Source organism: Barbus barbus, assembly GCF_936440315.1.
Source record: "Barbus barbus genome assembly, chromosome: 26".
Classification (NCBI taxonomy): Eukaryota; Metazoa; Chordata; class Actinopteri; order Cypriniformes; family Cyprinidae; genus Barbus; species Barbus barbus.
In genome coordinates this window covers 11,569,922-11,593,175 of record NC_136754.1, presented here as the reverse complement: position 1 = coordinate 11,593,175, position 23,254 = coordinate 11,569,922, and the positions used below count along the sequence as shown (strand labels likewise).

The 23,254-nt window shown below is 37.9% G+C and overlaps 1 protein-coding gene across 1 annotated transcript in view; it reads right to left on the bottom strand.

Annotated features, from left to right (window-relative positions):
• Window positions 1-22,935, bottom strand: part of LOC306845617 (BMP/retinoic acid-inducible neural-specific protein 3-like) — a gene marked incomplete at both ends in the record, with an annotated part of 68,763 nt that extends 45,828 nt beyond the window's left edge. Inside the window, 4 exons of the mRNA XM_079378522.1 lie at window positions 3,030-3,135; window positions 12,563-12,744; window positions 14,134-14,324; window positions 22,664-22,935. Of these exons, the coding sequence (XP_079234648.1) occupies window positions 3,030-3,135; window positions 12,563-12,744; window positions 14,134-14,324; window positions 22,664-22,935 (751 nt within the window). The remainder of the gene's footprint in view (window positions 1-3,029; window positions 3,136-12,562; window positions 12,745-14,133; window positions 14,325-22,663) is intronic.
• Between the last annotated feature and the right edge of the window lie 319 nt (window positions 22,936-23,254).

The following is a 23,254-nucleotide window of genomic DNA, read 5'->3' as shown; positions in this document are numbered from 1 at the left end:
AAACCTCTGTCATGAACTGCAGGCATGCTGCAGACAGGAAATCAATGCGGCTATTGCGGAATTCTCCTGCCTGATTAGATATTTTGATAGCAGGCAAAGGAAGAATTGACATTTGCCCGGGAAACTAATTATTGATTATTTGAGCAATTGGAACAAAGCGGTAACAAGATGGAACAGTTGTAAACAGGGTCAAAAATGTAGTTTTTTGTCACACTTGCCAATGGCAGGTGAACATATCAGTAATAAGTCATATATATATATTTTTTTTTTTTTATGAATATGTATTTTGAATTTTATATCTACTTCATATAATTTACTGTGCAAAAGAATAGTAAGATTTTCAAGTATTTTGGACTCTCATTTATTTGATAAAAATATTGTAAAAACAGTAATAGTCTTCAATATTATTACACTTTAAAATGCCGTTTTCCATTTTAATATAAAAAATATAATTTATTTCTGTGATGGCAAAGCTAAATTTTCAACTGCCATTACTCCAGTCTTCAGTGCCACATGATGCTAATATCATTTTAATATGCTGATTTGATGCAACATTTCTTATTACTGTCATCAATTATGAAACCTCCTTAATACATTTGTGGAAACATTATACTTTTTTTTCAGAATTGCTTCACGAATAGAAGTTTCAACAGCATTTTTTAGAATTTTTTTTATAACAATCTTAATCTCTTTACTTGCACTTTTGAGAAATTTAATGCATCCTTGCCTAAGATATTAATTTCTTACCAAAGAAAAAAAAAAAAAAAAAACTGTTTTGGATGATAATGGATGAAATTTCTAATAAAGTTCCCAACCAACCTTGATAACAGCATGTAAAAAAAAAAAAAAAATCCACCCAGATATTTTGGAGAGCAGAACCCCTCTGATAATTTTTTTTAGGTGTGATCTCCTAAGGCCTCCTCATCAATATTCGCCTATGAATTACTCATGAAAGCATTCAGTGCTGAATACATGAATCCACCAGCCGTTCCACCACGTAAGTGAAAGATTCAGATTTCTCAGCCCAGCTGTGGGTGCTGAACACCTGCTAATTATATTATCTGAGAAAATGCTCTTCACAGCTTTACCAGGTCTGACATCCCTCAAGAAAGAATCAAAAATGCCTTTTGCCTTCATATTCAGCCTTTTTGAATTCCCTTCCCACTGTGAATATTTATGATGTGTTCCTCAGTATTTATTCGTCGGATTGTGAAAAACAAGAGACATAATTAGATGCAGTCTTCGTCTTAAGCTTTGGCTTCTGCTGGGTAGAGAGCCAACAGTGTGGGGAGCCTCACAAAAGAGACTGACTTGGATGGCTTTCATACCGGAGACAGCTAAATAGCTGCTCTTGTGCCCCCTCCTCCACAGTCTCTCTCTTTTTAAAGTGAACGAGAGGAACGTGAATCTTTCCTGTGACTTATTTCAGTCCTCTGTGGTATTGACGGCTTGACGTCCTAATTTTAAAGGGTCTACATTCTGCTCTCTAAAAGGACATGGCACTTTGATTGAAAATATCCAGGGAAGCCCCAAGAAGTGAATGAAAGCATGCAGAAAGCGATACAAAAATGCACAAATATAGGCCAAACTCCTCTCTCTCCAACTGTTTCCCCCTACATTTTCTTCCCCAAGTACTCAGCAAAAGATAAGCTTTGGTGCCGAACCCTATGGCTAGCTCATTAAGGTAGTTACACGAATCTGGGCAGCAGGAAACTTGCTTCAGGAGATGGCAGTATTAAGTGGGTTGACAATTTAAATGTCAATGTCAAGAAGGCAGTGGAAATTGGCGCAGGCCACGTGTATAATTAGCAATGGCTAGAGGCTTAAAAACCTTCCATTTTGCTCCTTTCAGTTCAGTTCTGCTCTTTTCTTTCTCTCTTCTTTTTGTTGCTCTGACCACCTCTGACTTTTGGTGACACTGCTGTCACGAGAGTGTGAGGTGCATTAATGCAAGTCTATGCCTGTCTTCTGATAACTCTTTACTTGCTTGTTGAAAATGTGAAGACAGTATGAGTATTAGCAAGTGATTTGTTTCTCCTAACAGGTCGGTCGCAGCCAGACTTTTGGCTTGGTCCGCATTGCAGTTTATTCTGGCCAAGAACTGCCCACAGGGAATTTGATTGGCACATAACTATACCAATTAGGGTCTGAGGTAACACATTACAATAAGTAAAGTAACATTTGTTAACATTAGCAAACTACATTGGTTTACAAGAACTAACAATAAAAACAAAAATAAGTATTGTTAACCTTAATTTCAACATTTACTAATACATTACTAATGCACTGCTCATTGTTAGTTAGTGTTAGTTAATGCATTAAAGGAACACTCCACCTTTTTTTCCAACTCCCCAAGAGTTAAACAGCTGAGTTTTACCGTTTACGAATCCATTCAGCCGATCTCCGTATCTGGTGGTAGCACTTTTAACGTAGCTTAGCATAGATCATTGAATCCGTTTAGACCATTAGCATCGTGCTCAAAAATGAGCAAAGAGTTTCAATATTTTTCCTATTTAAAACTTGACTCTTCTGTAGTTACATTGTGCACTAAGACTGACGGAAAAGGAAAAGTTGGGATTTTCTAGGCCAATATGGCTAGGAACTATACTCTCATTCTGGCGTAATAATCAAAGAACTTTGCTGCCGCGCCATGGGTGCAGCAGGTGCAATGACTACTGGGGGCTTTTATACAGCTGGGGACTACTTTCAGGCGCTGCGTAATATCATTGAGCCTGCTGCACCCATGGTTTATTTATTTATTTTACATGGTAAAATGCCCATTTTAGTTATTCAGTTAATTCTGAATTTCCTGATACTGTGTGTGCCTGCAGTAATCTGCTTCATTGCACTGCCAGTTAAAGACAATTTAGGGGACTTCAAATGGCTTCAGTCAAATATATCTGCCTATCCTTTAAACAACAACAACAAAAAAACACGCTCACTGTACATCTTCACCAGGGCAGTTGTTACAAATACTAGCAAACATAGGTACAGGTTTGTTCTTCAGAAGACCACATCAGCTGTCATACCTTTCAGGTGGATTTTATTTTCTGGGCTGTGCACTAAGACGGAGCTGACGGAATCCAGGCTGTCATAGTTACTGCATCCAAGAGGCCCCGTTCTGGTCTCCGTTACCTAGGAAACAAGGAGATATTTTAATGCCTTATTATCGTTGAAATCATGCACCTGTTTGTTCCTCTTCAGAAGCGGTAGAGTGCTAAGCATATGCCGTTGTCTAAAACAAACCAGCACGCCTGTGCAATAAGCCAGAGTCAATATCTAAATGTCACCAAAGCCCATTTCAGCATGTCAGAGCTCTCCAAAAATGCTCACTTTGCAGAGCACCATAGAAATAGTAAATTGACTCCAGTGTTAGGTCCCAATGCATTATTAATTTCAAATCTAGAGAGCAGTGAGCCATGTCCAGTGGCATAGTTTTGTTAACAGACCCTAGTGTCAAATATAAGGATATTTTTATGATTCTAAAATAATGTGTATCTGACCTGACATTTCAGCTGGGACTTGGGATACTGGGGTGATGTGTGTGTGTGTGTATGTGTTTTTTTTTAAATTGAGTGGCTGTATATGCAAAACAAAATAGATGGTCTTAATGGGGAACCTTTCCATTAGTGTGTCTTGAAAAATCAATTATCAATTAATTAATGAAATAAAGCACTTGTAAGTTGGTGGATAAATACATTAAGCATTAGGAAGCATTAACAATGAACAAATCAATGACTATCAAAAAAGTCATTGAATACATCAAAATACAGTGAATACTGTGTATATATGCAGTATATATTTTAATAATTTAGAGACACACACAAACACACTTTATATACAATGCATATATATCTTTCTCTCTCGCTAGTCTATTAATTTTGTATGAATTTTTCACTGGTGAAACATGAGTGACTGTGATAATGTTTGCTTTAGCGAATGAGTTTGACTAGGGTAATTTCAACTCACTAATCACTTCAACATTGTCTGAAACATGTTTGTTTCAATCAATTCGTTGCAAAGAGCTTGTTCAAAAGAAACACTCGTTTACAAACCTGACAGCTCACAAAATCAGTAAGTGTTGCAAAATGTCAAAACAACATATTCATGGTTTCAAATAGTGTGAAAAAAGCATTTACTGTTACCTTGTTAAATTACAATTTGATGCTCTTCACAAATTTTAACAAAGCTCACTGAATTGTGCCCAATACAAAGCTTGAAACATTGACACAAATGAAAACATTTATGATTGTAACAGGATATTATATCGTAAGCTAAGCCATTTAATACTGAAAGTGGTCTTTATTTTTTTATGTGTACTATAGACACTATATGAGCAGCTTAGTAATGCATTGGTAGTGCATTCAGTTTTTATTTTTTCTAATTCTGCAGATTTAATTCTGTTTACAGGGTAACTTGTCTATGAATTCCATAACTGTGTTCTGAAGACATGCTTTTTAGCTAGCTCTAAAAATGCCATTAAAAATAAAAGCATATATTTCCTGCATTCACAGAATGTTGTCCATGATTATAGCCTGTAAAATGTTCTGATATACCTGAAATATCTCGCAAATATTTCACCAGCACAAATAGCTTTTTGGAAGCTTGGTGTCGCCTGTGTTTTGACAGCAGTTGTCATAACATTTGTGATTTTACACATCATTGTCAGGTCTTTGTCTCAAAATGAAATGCTGTAGCTAATCCAAAACTAGTCCAACAGAAAAATGCAAAGGATTTGGGACCATGTCCTCATAACGCCATAATCATTAGTTTGGATATTTCACTTCTCTGTTTCCCCTCAAATGAGTAACCTCTATTTATCTTGAGAGTTTTTTTCTCTGTTGGATTTTAAATATGATATGTTGCCAAGCTGATTATATACGCAGCGTTGAAGACAGTAGCACTCTACGTTTTTGAAGAAACTCACCCAACACTGTCATTGATTAATGACACATTTTTCACATTAACTCTCTTTCTTATGTCACTATTTATTATCACATAAATGTATACATATTAATATTATATAAAAACTCTTTAGATAATGTAAACTAACATTTGAAACATGGAGATTACATTAAGTCTGTATGATAATGACAGTTTTAGTGAGAGAGCATCAACATTTATCATAATATGCGCACATACATGCACAATTTATCATTAATTTATAAACTACTGTCTCTTTTCTGAAGTGTCGCACACATGCCCTCCTCTGCACGCCGTCCCACTGCAGCATCTCATTAGATCACTTGTCATTTATGATTGCTTACTGCAGCTCATTTGCTCTGATCCCAATAGGACTCCAGGCTGTTTACCTCACGCATAAAACCAGACACTAATCCGTATAACAGTGTTCACAAAACCTGCATTCTTCACGAGGAAATCATTCCAATGATTTTCTGAAGCATGAACAGCTCATATTGTTGCAGTGATAGTTGTTTTCCTATACTGAGCCTAACATATACATAGAGAGAGAACTATTGATTAATTCATATGAAATGTAATTAATATAGTAATTCATATGAAATTTAATCAAATTTATCACAGTTCTCTTAAGCTCACCAGTGCTGCATTTATTTGATCCAAATTACAGTAAAAAACAGCAATATTGTTAAATATTATTATAATTTAAAATAACTATTTTCAAATTAAATACATTTGAATATATAATTTACTCCTGTGATGGTAAGTTGAATTTTCAGCAGGCGTTACTCCAGTCTTTAATGTCACATGATCCTTCAGAAATCATGTTTTGTTTTTTATAAGCCTTTATATATAAATTTAATGCATCCTTGCTGTATAAAAGTATGTATATATATTATATATATATACACACCTATATATATATATATATGGACACACAATGTCATACTGTGTGTAGGTTACAGAGTATGAATGTATAAACAAGTACAGCTAGCAATTCCATGCCTAACCAAAATTTCTTGTTTACCTATCACCCTACTGTTTTTCCTCAGCAATTGTGTGTATGTTTTATCAGCGGTGCTTACTATTGACATCCATTTAAGGAATGATATCTTACCTGACAAAATAACCGGATAACACTGAAATCCCACATTTTCCACTCTGGCTCCTCAGAGAGTGTCATGTTTTGTTGTTGATCTTATATTTACCAGAGCTGTGTTTCCACGGCTTCCTCTGCATGCTTTTCTTAAGGGTATAACAAAGGAAATGAATGCCTGCGGTACAGTACTCGCCTCTCCATTTCTGTAAAATCTCACATCATCCACAGGCCCTGAAAACTCCCAGAGACCACAGAGTGAAGCCTATTCTTTGTCAATTGAGATGCTAGAGGAATGAATATCAAGTTGACTCATTTGTAAAAAATGCCTCTGTCTCCGCTGTGGAAGGCACAGTTGGCTAAAGACAGCAGATGTGCTCTGAAAGCAGTTTAGGAGTTCATGACATGTGACAGGATTTTAAGTGCAGATTCTGAGCTTCATTGAATTTGACAGCTGATGTTGATTATACGGCACTGTCAGACGGTCACTTGACCAGTGCCAGCTATCTAGAGGCGGCTCTTGACATAAATGGTGCAGGGTTCTGAGCTCCCACCCTTAAATACTGGTGCTCATTTACATTCTGCGCTCAGACAGAAAAATGATATAGGATTCACCCTTACAAAAAAGTACTGTAGTGGTCAATACTATGTTAGTTATGTCACCATTACTTATATGATTGTTACAAATTATCACCATATTTAGGCACCATAGTATTTTTATGGCACTCCAATGTACTCTTGTAAAAGCAATCCAACAATTGACATTAAATATATGCTTTTGATTTTCACTAAATAGAATTGGTTCATAAGAACTGGAGTCAATTGTTTAGCAACTGTAGTAAACTGGTCAAACTGTCTGTTTTTGATTCACTAAAAAGAACTGGCCTATACGATAAGAGTCAATTGTTTGCCAATAATAGTTAAAAAAAAAAACAGTTCATGGGTGTCATTTGTTTGGTAATAAAGTTTGTAGAATGAACTGGTTGTGCCATATGTTTTTAATTCACTATAAAAAAACAGCTAATGATAAGTATTTGTTTGCCAGTCATAGCAAACTGGTAATGCTGTATATTTTTGATTCATTTAAAAGAACCATCTCATAAGAGTCATTTGTTTGGTAATAGTATTAAACTGTTCACATTGCATGTTTTTAATTCACTATTAAACAAAATGCTCATAATAGTCAACTGAATAGTAATTGTAGTAAACCGGTCACACTGTATGTTTTTTATTTTCTTTTCTTGTCTTTTCTTTTCTTTTCTTTTCTTTTCTTTTCTTTTCTTTTCTTTTCTTTTCTTTTCTTTTCTTTTCTTTAAAAAAAGAATCAGCTTAAAGCCATTTGTTTAATCATATAGCAAACTGGTTATGCTCTATGTTTTTGATTCACTAAAAAGATCTGCTTAAGAGATATTATTATTATTTTTTCTGGAATTCAACTCGTCTCACTGTGCCGGTGTATAATAGTCATTAGTTTCCCTTCCAGGAACGTCGAGCTGCGTTCGAAGACGCTATGGGAATGCCATCAGCGTGACCGACGCTCTGAATATTATCTACAACCAGTCTAATGGATGGGCGAGGCGTCACGGGCAGGGTGACGTCACGACCAGGAAGTATATAAGCACGTGCGGCGGAGCCGGCGTCAGCTTTTTGTCATTCAGCAAGCGTTCTGTGTGTTGTCAGTCTGATTTCTGTCTTGTGAGTCTTATTTAGTGTTGTCTGTCCAAAAAAAAAATAAGGAGATGCCTAAATCTAAGGCTGAGACAGTGGGCGATTTCAGATCGCGTTTCAGGTTGTGTGTTAGTCCCTGCCCTCGCTACATTACGAGTGGGGACACACACACAATCGTTGCGTGGTCTGCCTGGGTGCTGGTCCCGTTTTTGCCGAGGCAGAGCGGCGGCTGCACTCTTGGGGCTCGCAGGCTGATCTGGCTGGCGAGAGTGAGACGGGCATGTCCCTATCTCCTCCCGCATCCGCCAGATCTGGCGCCCCGTCTCTCGGTGCGGAAGCGGTCTCTTCCCCCAGAGACGAGGGCTCGACGCTTCGTCCTTCTTCCTCTGAGGAGGTTGATGTGACGAGCGTTCAGGAGGTTTCGCCGCCTCTGTCGCCCCAGTAAAGAAAAGCGAGCTCTCCACGCGGTGTCGGTCCCGTTTTGCCGAGGCAAAGCGGTGGCTGCGCTCGTGGGGCTCGCATATGGATCATCAGATCCAGCGCCCGCTCTCTGTGCTCGGAAGCGGTTCTCTTCCCCAGAGAGAGGGCTCGACGCCCCACTTGTCTTCCTCCGAGGAGGTGGATGTGAAAGATGTCGATGAGCTTTGTAAGCTCCAGTGTTTGCACAAGCACAAATAAAGCCGGTCTCGCGGGGCTCGCAAAAAAAAAAAAAAAAAAAAAGGCTGATCTGGCTGGCGAGAGTCAGACGGGCATGTCCCTATCTCCTCCCGTATCCTCCAGATCTGACGCCCCATCTCTCGGTTTGGAAGCGGTACTCTTCCCCCCCGAGACGAGGGCTCAACGCTTCGTCTCTCTTCCTCCGAGGAGGTTGACGTGACGAGCGTTGGCGAGGTTTTGCGGCCTCGTTCGCTCTCGAGCTCTCCGCGCGGTTCAGGGAGCCCGACCAGGAAAGGCACAACTGTATGTGTCCAGTGCGAGCACTGGACGCATACATCCACAGAGCTGCCCTGTGGAGAAAGACGGACCAACTGCTCGAGTGCTTTGGTCTGCCTAAGAGGGGTCTTCCTGTTACGAAGCCCACTCTTAGTAGGTGGATAGTGGATGCCATCAATCTGGTGTACGAGGCCTCTGAGCGTCCCCCGCTGTCGGGAGTCAGAGCGCACTCAACGCGAGGTGTGGTGGCCACCAAGGCCTTCTGGGCAGGTGTCTCAGTCCAAGACATCTGCAACACTGCGGGATGGTCCACGCCCCTGACGTTTGCCCGGTTCTATAATCTTGACATCAGAGCCACTCCAGGCTCTTCCGTCCTCTCAGCCTGACACCAGGCAGGGACTTGTCAGTCTGGCAGCGTTGGTATGGCGTTCCCATAGCGTCTTCGGACGCAGCTCGACGTTCCTGGAAGGGAACGACCCAGGTTACGTATGTAACCCAGGTTCCCTGAAGGGAACGAGAGCTGCGTCCCGAGCCACACTTCCGGCATCCCTGCCCGCGCTTGCTTCATGACTTGAAGCTGACGCCGACTCCGCCACATGTGCTTATATACTTCCTGGTCGTGCCGTCACCCCGCCCGTGACGCCTCGCCCATCCATTAGACTGGTTGTAGATAATATTCAGAGCGTCGGTCACGCTGATGGCGTTCCCATAGCGTCTTAGGACGCAGCTCTCGTTCCCTTCAGGGAACCTGGGTTACATACGTAACCTGGGTCATTTTTTATTGTTTGAATTACACTGTGTTTTGTGCTGTAGGTTTGATGTTTACAGTTGCAGTATTGCTGATTTGTAGTGCAGGAAACACTATCAGATTATTTTACTATTGGTGCATATGGGTTAACAGAACCATGCATGACTCAGTTCTGGCATTTTAACAAAAATTAGCCTCTTCTGCATGGTATTCAGAAAAAATGCTAGTACTTTTGTATGTTTTGCATTGATTCTGTGTAATGTTATATTGTCTTTGATTTTCACTCAAGTACCCTTTGGACAAGTAGATGTCCTTACATGTTTAAAGAAGTGTCACCTTTAATGACATGTACCTAGTCTTTTAACATGATCTTTACAATTATTTGCGCCTCATGTACTCTGCCGTAGCTTTGGCGGTAACTCCGTGTCCTACACAGAGGTGACTGTTAATAGTATGTCATTATGACAAATGGTTATATTACAGAGAGGGGCGAGAGTCCTTCATGTCTAGTTGTAGATCTGGACTGAGCGGTTAACTTTATGAAATGGTGATATTGAATCTCCAAATCAGTGTAAATGTTACCGTTGAGCCAACAGAGTCTTGTTGATCCATGAAGACCAGCTAATCTCAAGACTGTTTGTTCTTGCAAAATGTGATTACTGCTAAACCTGCCTTGGGATCTCAGGCTATTTTTGGTCTTAAGTGGTATCTGATTACACAAAGGCAAAGTGATGTCCCCCAGAAGCTGCTTCCTGGTGTGCTTTAACTCTTCGTTTCTGAGCAGAGGGTGTAATTGATCATCCTTTATGGCATTACTGATGAGCCCGCTATAACCCACTTCTGCTGTGGTGCCCAATTCATCAGGCTGATTTGCACACAGGGTGCAGGAAGAAAGCAGTCAAAGGTGGGCCCTATAGCCCCGTAACGTCTCATTAGCTCTCCCCTGACAAACACACCTGGCAGGACAGACTGCTCCCTAAAGCGATGCTAGAGGGCTCTCTGAAAGCACTTCAGAGGTGTACACCAAAACAATTTCACCGGTATGATTTGATGAGGTCTGTCTGTCACAAAGTGCCTTTTATTGTTACCATGGACACTTTTCTCATGCGCAAGCAGGATATTTTATAATGTTTACAAAATTGTACATTTATGCTAATTTGAATAGTGTGATGTATTTTGTAATCCCGATCCAAAGAGCTTCACATCAAGTGCATATTTGCTGCATATAAATGCAGATTACTCTCTATGTCCGTGGTCATATTGAAATGAAATCGTACGTGTTCAATTGAACTTCTCTGCCGATGTTGTACATGGAAAGCTCAGGCTAATGAAAAGCACATCGTAGCCCAAAGAGAAAGTCATTATCTTCCAACAGAGCCACCGCTCCTATTCCTGTGTCATCTTGATTTCATTTCACACACTTTTATATTTTTGAGGCTGAAACTCTTCGTCACAGGAATAAATGCAGAGTGTAGAATGTCTGACTTTGACAGAGCTTTGAAAATGGCATATTTTAATTTTGACTAGCCAGCATTAGCGTGACTGATAAAAGACAATCACAGTATAGTGCATCAGGAATATTGCATGATCAGCTTTTGCGACATTGTGAGTGGGCTTTGGATCGATTGTGATAAAACAAAATGTGTTGATGTAATTAGTAGTTCATAAATACTAAGCAAAAACTTATAAACAAATTAACAAAAGATCATTTTGTCATCACTTTTTTCTTGCTTATCCTGTAAAGCAGTCTTAAGTGTTTAAAAAGGCGGTACATAAATACAAAACATATTAGAATCTTTTAGCGAGAAATATGCTTTAAGGGAATTTGCAAAAGTATCTCCTACCCCAACAGAAATATATATTGTATAAAACTGTAATTGTATAAAAGCAGGTGCTTATCTTGATTGAAAGTCAATGATATTTGTCTTAGTTCAGCAGCATAATTTCATGCAGAGCTCCCTCTGAAGGAATCATGATGTTGCTGTCACCAGTATTTCTACACCCACTCAGCAGCTGTGAGTAAGACCGAGAGCCACTTGACACATCATGGAAAAGTCATCGCGACCTTAATTGCTGAAGATTTACCATGGCAACAAACATACATCTCAAACGCCTAGAACAGTAAAAGTTCGTACAAATCAAATTGATAATCTGCAATCAGCATGCAAAGAGAAACAACAGAGGACAGGAAAACTTTTAAAATACACAGATTTGAATTAATAGCTGGTATTAAGAAGTTGATTGGAAAAAAAACCTACCTTTACCTGCTTTTTTGTGCAAAAACAAAAAAAAGTATTATAGGTGCATTGCATATTCTCAATGCATTACCAGTGGCAGTAAAACACCAACAACTTTTATTTCAGTAACACAAAAGGCTTTATGTATAATGCACTATAAAAGGTTATTAAAGGGTATAATGCATTATATTTATTCATAATGTGCATTGTAATACATTATTTCTTGTCTTAAATAATTATCAGAATTTAAAATGCATACTGTAACAATAAATTACAATTATTCAGGAGATGCATTATAATGTGCAATGCATTTTAAGCTGCATTACAAGGCATAATTAATGCATTAACTCATTTTATTATGCATTATACATAAAGGCTTTAAAGTAAATTGTTACATTTATTTCTTTTATACACAAATTATGATTACAGGGGCAGATTATCAATTAATGAAAAAAATATTTGCAGCACATAACTTGTTCCATACAGTATATATAGCTTTTCTGATGCAGTAAAACTGCTCATTAGCTCACCTGGTACAGCATTGCACTTGCAATGTGGAGCGCTCGGTATTATGAGTCTAGAGTTGCAACACTCCATAAAACAACTCAAATATTGTTGAAGCAAGCTAAAATGGCATGGCAAATCTCTCATTTGATTTTGTTAGCATTAGGTTTAGTATAGGTGGTACGCTATTTTCAAGTGCGATAAAGCATTAATCTGCTAGCCCCTTTCACCAGACGTTTTATTTCCAATATTTTGCCCTGATATGTACAACAAAATTCACGTTGCCAGGTTCACAATCATTTGTTTTGGAGAATATTAGACGCACTTTCAGTGCCACCAACTGAACATTTTAGCAAGAAGCAGCATAATATAATTTTGCAGAAATGTGTCTACAGACAAATTTTTTCCAATAAGTCTAGGCTGGATCAAACAGGAAGAAGTCGTGTCGACTGTTACCTTGATGGCAGATGTAGCGATCTGCAGGTGGTGGAGTCTTCGCAGGGTGCTCTCTCTGTCTGTGAAGTATGATGCCGCCAACTGGTGCAAGATTTCTAGGGAGACCATGGAACTGTTTCCGTTGCCCTCTGACTTTTTGCTCAGCTTCTGTTTGTCCAAGAAGATCGTGAGTGACTCCTCTCCTTAGGAAAGATACATGCAGAAACCAACCCATGAGAAGAAAATATGTCCGAAGACAATGTTCATCAAAATGACAGTGAGTTCTGGTTGTACTGTCAAAGTGTACTAACATATACCTTTCAAGTTGTTCAAGGATTTGTTAAATATGAATCACAGAAGTTAAGGCAGAGAAGCAAAAATGATTTTGAAGGAAGGAGAAGGGCACACACGAAAGAGAGTTTATCCCAAGGGGAGATTGTTAAAACCACAGATTTCTTCTGAAGATCAATTTTAGATTTTTTTTATAGTTAATGCTATTTTTGATCTGAGTCTAAGCCTGAAATCCAGATAAATATTGTTGTCTGGGTTGAGGAGCATCTCCTGTACCTTGAGCTTGAGTGGTGTTATTCATTTCAGTCTGATTAGTATGCAAGCAATAGCACGGCCCCCCCATTTCCTTTGCTTTGAGTCGTTAATTACCAGCATTCATTGTAGCTTTACCACTTCATTTGTCTCCCCTGTCTCTGAAGTTCTGCGGCTTCACTTCATACATCCACCAATAAATTACATCATAATTAGTGTCGGTAACGTGCAACATTTTGCTAGAGACACATTGAAAGGTTTGAATCACCACTGGGATGTGCTGCCTTATTATGTGGGTGCCAGAGGGAGAAGAGAAAAATACTGTCTGATAATGGCTAAACTTATGCCAAGTATGTCAGACTCAGTGTATGGATAGTAAATCTGTGCCTTTATTTTATTTTATTTTTTTATTTTTTTAAAGCTGGAAACTCGGAAGCCTTTAATGCACTGAATTCTTAATGTGTTATCATGACTTTTAGTATACCTCAGTATGTTCTTGTAAATTGCTACTATAATACATGAATACATTTAAAGAGTATAATACATTAAAACATTATTTAAGACAATATACAATATATTGTGTTTTAAGATGCTTTAAAGGTGTGACTTTTACATGGGAGTTATATAATACATTGCATTGCATATTACTGTGCTCACAATTGTTTATAAAAACAGTATAACATGCCTTGTAAATAGATGTATTGTATATGGGCAGTTGATGAAACATTTTAAACAAAATTTTGCTCATCCTTTTACTATGCCTGTAGCTTTTATGAGCTAATATTAAGAAAGTACATGGAATAGTTGCACCTAAAAAATCATTTGTCACACCACAGGGCCATTTTAAATGAACCAGAAAAAGAAAGGTAAAAGACCTGATGACCAGACATAAATGCTTTCTCTTTTACATTCATATGTATTTTGAACTCTAATCATGATGTTGATTAAAACTACCCATATACAAGTTTTACAGAATATGTTACCAAAATTTCTTGTTAAAACGTTTTCAAATTCACCTTTAGCATCAATATAATGAAATATTGGCTTACCTCCCAATGTGGCTGATACCAAGAAATGAGTGCCATATTTCTTGATCAAATTTTCATGGATCTGCTGAAGGCTCGGCCTTCTCCCCAGAAGTCTGAGGTTGCGTAAAAACTCGGGTGCCAAAGGCAGCGGGGCTTTGAAAAAGTCTCTCTTCTCTGTCACCAAGCTGTTCACTTTCCAGTGACTAAACTCCCTGCGAGACAAAACAAACACAGTAAGTGCTTTAATGCACGTAGCGGATTTCAGAACCCATTATGCTTCATCGGTCATTGGTAGAACAGAAAACCGCACATCTATATGTGTGTGCAAGGTGCGAGGGCAAAATAAAATGCTGATATCAGCAGAAAATAAGGCTAAGCGTGCATAAATATTGCATGGTGCTGAATATTGATGCATCTCATTGTAGTGCAGGGCGAACATGATTCGGGTCCATAAACACAATACAGCTTACATGATGCAACTTTTGACAGCTTTTGTAACTCTGACATCATTTCTACATATATATCATTCAGAACACTCTATGTATCTACCGTATATGCATTTCATAAAACCAATAACAGTCCCAGTCACTGTTTTCCTGGGGTTATGTACATAGAACAAAGCTTATGCTTCTGTGAAGACACTACCCAAAGGAATCTCCTATTGGGCTTAATACGGTTTGTGAGAATCTCTAAGAGTTAATTAACGAAAGCAGTGGCTGTCCGACCATAAGCTAATAATGATAGATGGTCTTAATTAAAGGGCTTTAGCACCAGCTGATAGCACCTGGAACTCTGCTGGGGAGTGAGACACTATCACCCTAAACGCTCAACTTTTTAATACTCCCTGACTAGGGGGCCACCGCACCTGGGTATCATTGCATAGACTCATCGTAATTTAACTTGTTGTATTTTTGTTTATATCGTACCTGTCAGCCAATAGTAAGTGGTAACTTTAGTCTTTTCAGCTGGTTTCTGCATTGAGTTTTAACTTACAGGCTGCATCTGTATAGCACACACACACACACAGACACACACGAAAGAGAGAACTGCTGATCTGCAACACCTCGTTCTGCTGGATTGAAACTGGGTCTTCTGGCCCGTTTGTATGAGCCTGCCAATCAAGTGGAGGATGGCAGGTGCGCTCTATGAAAATAGGTCTTCACCTCTCAAACTTTTCACTCATTAAATGCAAGCTTTTATCGGATGCATATAATGAAGGCTCTGTCCTCTGCTCAGTGGTGGACTGAATAGCAAAGTCATTGTTACTACTTTAAAATTCCTCCTGGATGGTGGTTAGTGCTATGCAGAGTTTGGTGAATGAAGGAGGGGAAATCTGAATAGCAATTAGAGTCTCTTTCTTTTCCCCTGTGAACCTGTGCTGGCGGTGCATTCTGCAGCCGTGTTTGTGCTCAGCACAATAATAGGTGCTTCACAACACTTCCTCGCTAATTTGAGACAGTTAAACATTTCCTCAAGGAGAACCTTAAATTATTTTCTAGAACAAAATATATTACTTGTCAAGTAGCCATTAATGTGCTGTTTTGAAGTCGTTTTTTTTTTTTTGCCTTAAATTGAGCAATGAAGTATTGTGTTGTGCACTATTACCTTTTTGTTTTCAGAGTCAAGTAGCAGATGCTCTGATTTTACATTGAAATTTGAATCTTGATTACTTACCAGGAGCACGGTGCTAAATGCTCTAATTACGTAGATTTTTCTAGTTTGGTGCCTTTAGGTCTTCCAGTTTTAATAGAAAATACAAATTCCTGAAATTTCAGGAATAACTATATTTAAATGTCATAAGAACACATTGAAAGTTGCTGTGTGATGACAATTGGGAAGATTTGTTTTTGGGAATGGTGGTTTAAGAGAGGGAGCTTAAGGGTGGAAGTGATAGTTCCAAACTACGGAGCCCCTTAGAGCTCATGGTGGTGGAAAGATTTCGGGGTGGGTGAAAAAAATTCGGGGTGGGAGGAAAAAATATTTTTCAAATCTTTTGCGTTCCCTCGCAAAACTTTGCGTTCTCGCGCAAAGCAAACATCTTTACGAGATAATGCAAAGTTTTGCGAGGGAACGCAAAAGATTTTAAAAATATTTTTTCCTCCCACCCCGAATTTTTTTCACCACCATGAGCTCTTAGGGTCTCCGTACCAAACAGATCTCATGTGTAACTAATTTTGTTTTGGCAAATTCATATGAATTAGCTTGAAAAAAGCAAACATGAAGGTTCACCCCTGAACCTAAGCCTCAGTGGGGCTTAAGTCAAGTCAAGTCAAGTCTGCTTTATTGTCAATTCTTCCACATGTACGACACATACATACAGAGAATTAAAATTGCGTTACTCTCAGACCCTTAGTGCATACAGTTAACATTTAAGACACTGACAGTAGACGTTAAGCAGATCAAACAAAAATGAACGAATGAGATGACAAAATTCAAACACCAAAATATAAAATAGTTATGAGAGTATGTTGGGTGGTTCACCCCAAAATTAAAATAATTTCATATTTTTTGTTCATTCCCTTCTTGTTCTAAAACAGTTTTTTTTTTTTTTTTTTTGCTCATGGAAGATGAATTCTGTTTTGAGAATATCATGATTCTTTTCCATATAATGAAAGTGAACAATTCTTGGGAATTTAACATCTTACATGGCTCATGCTTTATATTCAAACTCATTTGAAGCTGTGAGGAACAGACTGACATTTTAGTTGTTCACTGATGATCCTCCAGTGGGATCAAATGATTGATTACGTTTCTAAATAACTGATTAGCTCATGAATCAGTCTTTTTCTTATGAACAAGCCAGTGAGAATGGATGTCAAGATTTTCAGTGAATAACGACTTAAATTTCTCATAAAGCTATCTAATGACTGCAGAAGACTTGGATTATAGAGCAGTATGGATCACTTTTATGATAGTTTTATGGTGTCTTTGACAAATTGGAGCTATATAACCCTAGTCCTCATTCACTTTCATTATATGCAAATAATTGCCAGGATATTTGACTAAAGATTAATCTTTTGCTCCTTGTACAAAGAAAGTCATATTGGTTTAGAGCAACATTGGCGAGTCAATGACAGAATGTGTATTTCTAGGTTAATTACACTGTTTTCTGAGCAATGCGGCAGAATAACCATTTTTGGGTTCCTCACAGAACATTTCAGTGATTTTTAAGGCTGTATCCCTTTACAGCCTTCTTTGCCTGCAGTGGCTGGACATTCAATTCCATGGACATCATGTTCACGCTAATGACCTTCATACTTTACCTCAGTATGAAATCAGATCAGAACTGACATGAATTTGATTGGAGTGACAGACTATCAGGCTCTCAGAGATTCTGAGAAATATTTGTTCCCTGTGCATCTGGACTTTTGTATCTATAAAATAAAATAGGAACTTCTTGTCAACTAAAGTACTGTAAGTATGATATATCGCCTCCCTTCTCAACTGCAGACACTGAGATATTTACTGAACCCTTCACAGAAATGTCCAATGTTTTACTCTTGTTCACTTCCTCTTAAATTGCATTGCAGATTTCAGATAGTGTTTTCCCTTCACCGTTAAAAAAAATGTTTTGTCAGATAATCTAAAATATGCTTCATGTGGTTACATTTTAATTTACCACTTTTATTAGAATCAGAAATATTATTTAATATGACTAAATCAACCTGACTATACTAAATTACACAAGTGAAAGTAATTTAGTGTCAGGTCAGGTAGAAATACTAACTTTACTTGAGGTAATAACAACAACACATTTTCACATTTTCAGCGTGGAATCTGCATGGAATTACAGCTGATATCGACTTTATGGCAACTATAGGTCCAGTGTGCATTTAGACTTCTTACAAATAAGAAACAGGCTTTACACAAGTATGTCCAAAGCTTGTCTCAACTATTTCTGACTTCTGAAAATAAACCTGAAATGAAAAGGTGCCACGTTTTCAACAGATGGTGATTGAATCAGTCTAAACAGTTTGTTCACCTATTCAGCCAAAAGCTTAAAATGTCACAATCTGTCTGAATGTCCCATTCTGTCTTTTTTTATTTTTCTCTTTAAACCCTCTGTTTCATGCAAAACTTCAAAGGTTTCTGTTTAGTGAACTAAAACATTGGCACATGCTGCTTTTTTTTAGGGCATCATCTAGAAAATAAGCTTAGGAAAACCTCCCACCAGGGGCTGTATTGTATTGCGAAAGCAGCTTCAACTATAGATTTTTAAAGAAGGATTAGTTGCCAAAGTTAAGCAAATAAGAAATGACAAAATCATGCTTTCAGCAAAAACCAGAACTACACAATGCAAAAACAAAATGAAACTGCTCAGCAAAAACCTTGCACTGCAAACATCAACATGAAGAATGAAATTTGACTCAATCTGTGGAAGCTCAGGCAATGTTTATCAAATGATTCTGAAATATCCTTTGGTGAGTGATTGAAGTGGTAAATTACATCAAGTCAACGGAACACAAAAGCGATTCTTTTCAACCCCCTGTATGGCTTTTCCCCCCATTATAATTCCACACAAGCATCTCCGAGTTTTCCATCCATTTGGCTTATTAATTCTACATTGTGGACCAGCGTCACCTGCATGACACAATTCATCTCTTGTGTTTCCCATGAAAATATTAAATTACTTTCTGTCTCAATTGCTTATAGTTTACACATATCTTCATGTTTGATTTCTTTTGCAGATACTCGTTGCCTTTGGAAACCAGCTGCTACCAGGTTACTAAATCCCTATGGAGCAGCTCCCCGCTGGTCGTCTCTGCCGTCACCTTGTGCAGCACCATTGGTGTGATGGTCCACAGATAATAGCACGAATGGGAGCTACTACATCATCCCAAGGCTCCACATGGGTAGAGTAGTGCGTCATGGTTCTTCCATAATCATAAATATATTTCTTGTAGTAGTATTCTTTACTCCAATCTCTTAAAGGTACATTTTATATTTTTTTCCTTGTCAAATAAGGTTTTACAGCTAAATAAATAGTACTGATAGTACTAAATAAATAAAAAAAAAATAATAATATTAATAATCAAAAATGTATATGAATAATTTATAAAATAGTATTAATAATAATATTAATAATAATAATAATAATGTAGACTTATTTACATGGCCATCACATGAACAGCCAAATATTCAGTAATCCACATACTGGACAATTATGCTTGTTGAATAAATTAGGTAATATTGAACAACGGGTTCAATTTGTTAGTGCATTGTGTAATTAGATTAGATTAGATTAGATTCAACTTTATTGTCATTGCACATGTAAGGTACAGGGCAACGAAATGCAGTTAGCATCTAACCAGAAGTGCAATAAGCAGAGGTACAGGATATACAGTGGCTACAATATGTTACATATGTACAGAATATACAGATAAGGCAGTAGTACTATGGACATAATTTACAAGTTTTTAAATACTATCAGTATGATATACAGATGGGTGATATGAACATACTATACAGCTAATATAAACTTTGCATCATTCATTTATCTAAATTAATGTTCATTTCTAAACATAATATTAGTCATTCATGTTCATTCATAACCCATGAACTCATACTAATTTATACAACTTATTTTAATTAGTATAAAATTAATTAGTATATGTATAAAACAGAATGAACTAATAAATGCTGTATTTTTTCATTGTTAGTTCATGATACATAATAAATGAACAAATGTTAAAGAACATAATTCTCAAGTATTACCATAAATTAACCATGCTAAATGAGTAATAAAGCATTACTACAATGACTGAAGCTAAAAACGTTACTTATGCAAGTTGTCTCTTTTAAACAGATATCTGTGTTTTGATCAGGTATTTATTTTTATTGAGCTCACAAATGCTTCCATATCGAATAACTTCTGAATGTAAATGTCAACTGCTCCTAAAGCCTCGGAACAAAGAAAACTAATGCAAGCGCACATATCTCTCCATTCACAACAGAAAAATCCCCATCGGAGCTGGCAGTATGACTAAAGACCATAGAATTCATTCTGCCGGGGATCCTTTGGTGCAGTGTTAACCCCCAGAGGGGAGCTGTGCCCAAGGAAGCAGTAAAAGGTACAGTGCCTGCTGGTGTTCTCCTCTTGTGATGTGCAACCCAGTTTCTCTTTCTGGAAATCCTGATCTGTTATCATATCAAAAAGGGCGAATGCAGTGACCAGCTGAAGCCCCGTCTTTGCAGTGTGAGGTCAGTGATGCTGTTTACACAATGCCTCTGAACTGTGAGGCACATACAGAAGACTCGCCTACACCCAAACACCCAAACACCCACACAGACTCTTTGGCTTGCAGGACAGCCTTTCAAACCGCGCTGGCAGAGGCTCGTCTCCCCCTCATTGAGTCCATCACAGTTCCGTGGGCCTTTCTCTGCCCAGCTGCTGTAGGCATGCTGGGTTCTGAATTCGACGAGCAGAGAGAGTTGGACAGAGTTGGCTACGCGCCAGTGGGGGACAAAGGAAGCAGGCAAAAAGGCCAAACTCCCCTGGCGGATCTGAGGTCAGCCACAGTAATGCACCAAACACACCTTTCCTCCTGTTGTGTGTGTGTCTTTGATATGGAGCGGAATGAATTTGTAGCGATCGATATTTAAAATGCACTGTACTGAATGAATGATGTGATGCCGGGTGCTTGTAATTAAAACAGGTCAACAGCTGAATAATCACCACCGTGTTGCTACTGATGTGTTGCACTTTTCAGAATAATGATGAGTGTTGCTGTGCATGGCGATATCAACGCCAAGGTCACAGGTTTGAATCTGAGGGAACATAGAAAATAAGACCACACTAGATAGTGTATGTATGGCTGTATGTCACTTCACTTCACTAGTGTAGTGTGGTGCAGGGGTTTTCGAACTGTATGAATACATTTATGAAAACAAATAATTTATTGGCAGTCATAATTTTACATTACCATTCAAAAGTTCTGGGTTGGTAACTAAAAATGAAAATAAAAAAAATGAGAATGATGTCTATTATGCTCAACAAGGCTGCATTTATTAATTATAAAATACAGCAATACATAAAAATTCTAATATGCTGCTTTCGTGCTCAAGAAACATTTATTAGTATTATCAGTGCTGAACACAGTTGTGCTGCTATAATTTTTTCTGGATTCTTGGATGAATATAAAGTATAAGATATAATAAGATTATAAAAGTAAATATCTTTTATATTTATATTTATCTATATAAGATAAATATAAAGTAAATTTGAAGTAATTTTTTTTATAACATTATAAATGCCTTTACTTTTGAGCAATTTAATGCATCCAATTGAATTTAATGCAAGTAATGGTAATAAATATTACTGACCACAAACTCTTGAACAGCAGTAGTGTGTTTTTGTACACATCATTTTTATTTTTCCACAGTACACATGTAAATAAATGTATTATTACTGTCTTTAAATTTTAAGAAGGGGATCCTTTGCAAGGACATCATCATTTATGGATCAATGTAAATGGACAATGTAAACATTGTGTCGGTCCATTGTCTTGTTTTTTTTTTAGTAACTGCAGGCAGTATCAGATAGAATGAAGTCTTTGCTGTATGTGCGATGGCCCTTTTCTGTCACGTGACTGCACCTCTCCACTCACCAACAATATCAACACCATGGACTGCATCAGATTAAACAAATCCATGCCTCATCTCAACTGAACCGTCAGTATTTTTTCATTTTCTCCTGCTATGTTGTTTTCAGAACTTCTCACTGTGGTTTATTCGATCTGTCACATGACTGACGAAAGGTCAGTTTGTCTGCACGAAATCTGCACCCACACTATTCTGCAGAAAGCACCTCTGGTTGCTGCCAAATCCATAACGTTCATTCACAAAATATTTCTAGTTTATGGAGTTTTCGCCTAGAACTAAGTGTAGTCAAGTGCATTTAATCTCTTTTACCATGTTCTGCTGATTTTTTCCCCCTTCTGATTCTGCAAGCTAACATTTAATATGAGCAATCTCACTGTTTTACATGATTTTCTCTGCCCACATGCAGAGAAGTAATGAAAAATAATTCATGGAAAATGAAAATCTGTGTCAGAAATGGCTTGGATTCTGAGTAAATTTGATTTGTACATTTAGAATCATTTATGCACCGCTGCAATTTACACACAAATACTTTCCATGCAACTAATTCTTTGTCAAAAGAAAATCTTATTTTTAAGAAACAGTTTTTAAAATCATAATATTTCACAATATTACTTTTTACTGTATTTTTTATCAAATAAATGGTGAGCATAAGAGTTCCAATGGTCAAAAACATTGTCAAACCAAAACTTTTGGATGGTAGTGTAAAAGACTAAAGTACTGTTCTGCTGATGTTCATTACTATTGCCCCAGAAAGCCAAGAAACAGTAAGTCTGCCAGTAGTGAATCTGAGAAGAATGGATTCAGAGTTTTTTATTGAATCTGAGTTAATTTTATATCAATTTTCACACGTTTTCTCAGAATCTGTCGTGGGACCCGATTTCGGTCACAAGTCAATTTTGAATATCCATCCAGTATTTTCATCTAATAATATAATCATCACAGCACAAACCTGTAGATTTTGTAGCGTGTGGAGAAGCCTTGTTGGAAGCGTTCTTTGAACTCGGTGTATTCTGGACAGCGATGGAAGGGCCCTTTATCAGACAGGAGCCAGTCCAGCTGGCCGCTGCTCCGGCCAGATATAGAAGAGAACGGTGAGGTCTTCTGGTCCAGACGCTCAGCCAGAGCCAGAAACCAGCTCAGTGGGCCCAGAGGTGCCCAGTGCCACAGGAGCATCAAGAGGAACCATCTAACAACCGTAGCTCTCTGCCAACACAACGCCATCCTGCCCCTGGGCACCTGGCGCCAGCATTCTTCTGCCAATCACTTTGACCTGAACACACAGGAAGAGAAGATGAACAGTAAGGCTTTGATGATGAACATTTACATAACAATTTATTTGGTGTGTGTTCAATTTAGGATCCTGAAGCAAAAGTTTAGTCTTTTAAAAAGAGACCACAGTGAAGTATAGTGAACACAGCTGGCTGTATTATACACATATATGATACAATGTTAAATTATTAGTTCCATTCCCTGACATTCCTTTATAACTCTTCTTCAAATGCGTGCTGAAAATGAATTTTCTAAAGGACTAACTGCAGGT